This window comes from Hyposmocoma kahamanoa, unplaced genomic scaffold, assembly GCF_003589595.1.
Source record: "Hyposmocoma kahamanoa isolate Upper Pololo Valley unplaced genomic scaffold, ASM358959v1 204, whole genome shotgun sequence".
Lineage (NCBI taxonomy): Eukaryota > Metazoa > Arthropoda > Insecta > Lepidoptera > Cosmopterigidae > Hyposmocoma > Hyposmocoma kahamanoa.
The window spans coordinates 669,753-674,558 of record NW_020653728.1 but is presented as its reverse complement, the minus strand read 5'-3'; the positions used below and the strand labels follow the sequence as shown (position 1 = coordinate 674,558).

The window sequence follows — 4,806 nt, the reverse complement described above, 5'->3', positions numbered from 1 at the left end:
AAAAGAATGACATTATGTCGTATTGTCGTACATAATAGAAAATAATTTATTACGAGTACATATTATGTATACTTTGCGAAACAAGCGGAAGGAAATAATAAAATATTGTATAATAATACGCATAACACACCAAAAGCAATAATTTTTGACCCATGCATTATTAGTGATTGCCTAAACATGTTACGATCTTCCTAATGGTTAAAATAAACTTGTATATAAATCAACAAAAGGTTAAGCAGTGTACAGGCATCTTTAATTTACAATTGCCACCACCTTAATATACAAGAATAATAGTTACCTTTTCTTCGTTTTTTTAAAGATCTATCAGATAAAATAAATAATTTTTTGCAGAAATAAATAATAAATTATATCTTTTTTCATATTTATTCGAATTATTTTGTCATTTTAGTCAGTATTCATAATTATACAATACAAAAATTAGGGTCAACGATACACATCTTATTTATGCTTATGATACAAATATGAAAGCTTAGGTCTTTTCAGAGGTGATAAGTCTCAAACAAATAATAGAATTCAGAATTTCATTATTTTTACTGAAGGAGGATGCAATGGGATAATAAAGGAAACCATTTTCTTTAAAACATAACTCTCTTAACTTCGATAATTAAACTTTCAGATGTTTTTTAAAGTTTTCTCACGTGTTTAAAAATAATGTACAATCCTTTATTAACTCTCACTTTGCGTAATCTGAGGTAATGTTGACCTCGTTCTGTACTAAAGTCTATTAAAAAAATAGTAGTAACTGTTTTTTTGTTCGGGACAGGTTGAGGTCCGATGAGCCATACTGATTAGATTTTAATTTTTCTTCAGTATTTTAACTTAAATGCGAAGCCTTAGGAAAGACATTATTGATTTTCTATTTTTTCTTTTTTCTGGCTTCACGCGGCAAGAGTTTTATCCACTAACAATTTTATTTACATTTCAAAAAAGAGAAGAGAAAAGAAATTGGAAGAAAGTATTCATTTTATTTGCATGACTTAATAATTGTTTATGAGACAAAATAACAATTATTCGATAATTGCTGTCGACTGACAATGGCCTGTCAATTGCCAACATTGTAGAGATTGTTTTTAAACAATAGACGTTATATTGCGATGTGGCAGAACCCTAGCATCAATTGCGGTATATATATAAGCTTACAGCCTGGAGGACGATCAGAGCATCCAAAGCCAATCAAACTACAATTAGAAGCAAGCTGGTGTCATTTTAGAACATTAGTGAAAAGCCAAAAGCATACTATTTAGGTATTACAGAATTTGTTTTTTGTGTGAGCTGTGAGCGTCCCTTACAATATGCCTTTTTGAAAATGCAGCTATTTCATTGAGATAAAATGGGTAAGGATAAGGACTTGTTCTTTTACGAAACAATTTTATTTTTTATTCACTCGTGTGAAAGTCAAATCTTGTGTCAGCTTTTTCTCTTATTTCCCGTTACTGAATTCCACATTCGTAAACGTTAAAAATCATCATCTAAGTGTCATTTATATTCTAGAACACTGAAAATAATCGACGCTTGTTACATGAACAATAAAAGAAAAAAATACCTGCATTTTCTTCAAAAAGGGCTTCAAATTATTTTTCTAAGAACCGTTAAAATCGCTAGAAATAATACAGAAAAGATTGAAGACAATTTCTACTACAAAGTATCAGAAAGTGTTAGTTCCCCGTAAAACTACATAATTATGTTTAACAAACACAACCGATAAACGTACACTGCTAGGCGCGGATTCCCTTTTAACTTAAAAAGAATATTATTCATATACATCATAGCTTTAAAGCTACTATAACTATAACACTGGCACTTCTTTTTTAAATCTACCACATTTTTTTTGTTATCGCTTAACTACGCTTAAAGCTCGTAAACCTTTTATTGCATATATTTATAATTATTAATAAAAATAATACCAATTCCCGGTTTATTTACAAAAATATGATTACTAAAATTATTGTTATTCTTTGTCATATTATTTATTACAAAATTCTATTAATATACTTAACACGAAACTCCGGTTTTGTACGTATTTACTATTTAAAAACCTTGTTCGGTACTATAAAAAAACACTATGTCGATAATTCTCATCTCCCCTATTCATCTATCTCATTTCTTACACCCTAATCTAATCTTTTCTTATCTACATCATATATTAAGAACCTCTTTCATTTCCAACGTCTCTCAGGCACTACTATGTTCCTCTTTTTATAATTTTGTTCGATAATTCAATTTCTAATTTCATGTTATCTTATAATTACGCATCATCTGTCAATGTCACCTAAAACATATCCTAATAGCATCAAGAAACCTATTCATGGCTTCAACTTTACATTTTCAGATTAATATTCGTCAAAGAAAGTTCGAGAAATTTATTTATTTACAACCCTCTCCACAAGTCTACTCTCTTTTCTATACATATAATCTTTTCCATCTACTATAGAAATGATGCCCCTATACTATTACTGTTATGATTTTGAGCTCTATAAACTTCGCCTTAGCTTTTTTAATAACTCTTTTTATGTACATCGTTATTCGTCAACGTAGTCTAGTAATAGTAATTGTCACGCCTAGAATTTTTATTAAACACTACCCAATAATCTCTCTTGATATCCTATCTCTCCCATTATCACAAATGGACATAATTTTAAATTTATGCAAAAAACATGAAATTCTGAATGTATGTCAATAAGTATGGTATGTCCACTCCAACCTACAAGGAGCCCATGTCAGCGAAATAAATAAAGGTGCATGAGACGTTAATGGAACCTCAAGAGTGTAATCTATATAGGCAGGCCATGGCTAAAATTTTCGTCTTCCGTAAATGGAATAATCCGTATTACACAGAAAGTACGTACATATTATAGTCGATAGAATTGCATAGATACTTACATAATACTACCTCATAAGAAATTATATTCGGTTAAATAAATCAATAGTTTTCTAAAATAGCGGCCTATCTTAAAATCATCTAATTGATCAGGACGATGGTTTAAAAAAAAGTACATGACGTGTTTGCTGGGCCAAATTTACAATTTGTAAACCATACCAATGTTGCCGTGTAATTAATTATTTCAACCAATGAAAAGGTTGGTATCCTATTCACGATAAAATTTAACATTTTATGAAAAAAATTCAATAATAGGTCAAAAAGGAACAATTTTGTATTAAGCCACTGTTCCTGAAATGCAGCGAAATGTATAAAACTTAACATTTTTCTTTATAAAATTCTCACTATACAGCTAAATTTATCAAAATGAGTAGAAGTGTCAGCTGTCAAAAACAAATAACAGTTGACGAATTTGTAAAAAAAAAAATTAAAAAGGCAAGGCAATCTACGCTAAACCGACAAAATTGGAACGTGGTCTACAAGACAAAAACTTTGGGAATCTTTGCTGTAAATAATTATTACGTTTCATACCACGGAAAACTTACACCTAACTGACATCGCAAGAATTCAAGATGAGGGTAGTCGTCGACAACAAAAGAGGGTAGACAGATTTTAACAGTTCTTAAAACCATAACCAGTGACCATAGAGCGTGCAACCGTTCTGATATTTCGTCATGTCACGGTATGGTAAGAAACCTATTCACATAGTTTTATTCAAAATTTCATGTCCTATGTTGTGATTGTCAAAGTTGTAAATGACTTCCATTAGTGTTGTTTGGGACATTATAACCCCTTTTATCTCAGTGCTTAACTCTATTAAGTACATAACTGTAGCACCCTTCTCCCCCTACTTATAAGGCTACTCATCTCGCCGCCTATCTTTATCTCTGTAGTCAACATAAACTCTAACAACTTCACCTTCGTATTTTCTCTGCGATGGCATGAAGTAAAAGTCTGGGTGTGGCGATAGAGTTGTATCTGGGCCTCTGACGCCTCTGGGGAGGGAATACGTCGCTCTTTCTGGGCGGGGGCCGTAGCTGTAAAGGAAAAAGTCATTGTATATTTTTTAATTATTTTTCCATAATTACAACACCATGTAATACGATTTTTGTTTCCGGATTATCTAATTGGTTCTAACTTGAAAGAAATTTTATTTCCCTGCAAAATTGCTTTATTGAATACGCGATAAATGATCGTATATATTATATATATATAACATTGCATGCAATACAATAAAGAAAAGGAAATTTAAATTGATAACAAAACAAAGATGTGATACGAGGCTATGACTCAGCTACAGAAGGCTATGAAGTACATACCACTCGCCAATACACTGTCATAATGCAATGGTGAAACAAAGACAAACATTAACAAACATACTAAACACTTATAGTCCGTTTTTAGTGAAGATGGAAAAATTTGACAATTCGTTGCGCAAAAGTGTTGCCCGTTCTCAAGTAGCTAGTGATTGCAGTCGATAAATATGAATGAATGAATGAATGAATTATCGACTGAATATTGGTTACGCTTACGCAATGATTGTCCGAACTTGTTAAATTTGAATCATCATCGGCCCATTATTCGTGCCACTGCTGGGCTACTATTGCTTTTATTTTTTTTATTATAAATTAACATTGAAAAACGTAAAAAACTGTATAATAAAAATATACGTCATCTTTACTTATGCTGGTAATTGGTATATGCGAGTCGTTATTATATTACTTATTATAGACAAAAGTAGCTACTAAAATTTAAACAAATAAATAAATTGCCGCACGGGCACAGCGGGCCGGCAGAATTTGCCGCATTCGACTACCACTCTTTGGCTTGTTCGGATGTGCTCACTTGCGCTCGCGCTTATTACGTTTCTTTTGTTAGTTCACGTTATTGTTTTCTGTTATCGTGTT

General features: G+C 31.5%; 1 protein-coding gene across 1 annotated transcript in view; it reads right to left on the bottom strand.

Moving 5' to 3' along the window:
• Positions 1–3,318: 3,318 nt before the first annotated feature.
• Positions 3,319–4,806, bottom strand: part of LOC113227240 — a 108,236-nt gene continuing 106,748 nt past the window's right edge. Inside the window, exon 25 of the mRNA XM_026460135.1 lies at positions 3,319–3,936. Coding sequence (XP_026315920.1) covers positions 3,759–3,936 — 178 coding nt within the window. The 3' untranslated portion in view covers positions 3,319–3,758. The remainder of the gene's footprint in view (positions 3,937–4,806) is intronic.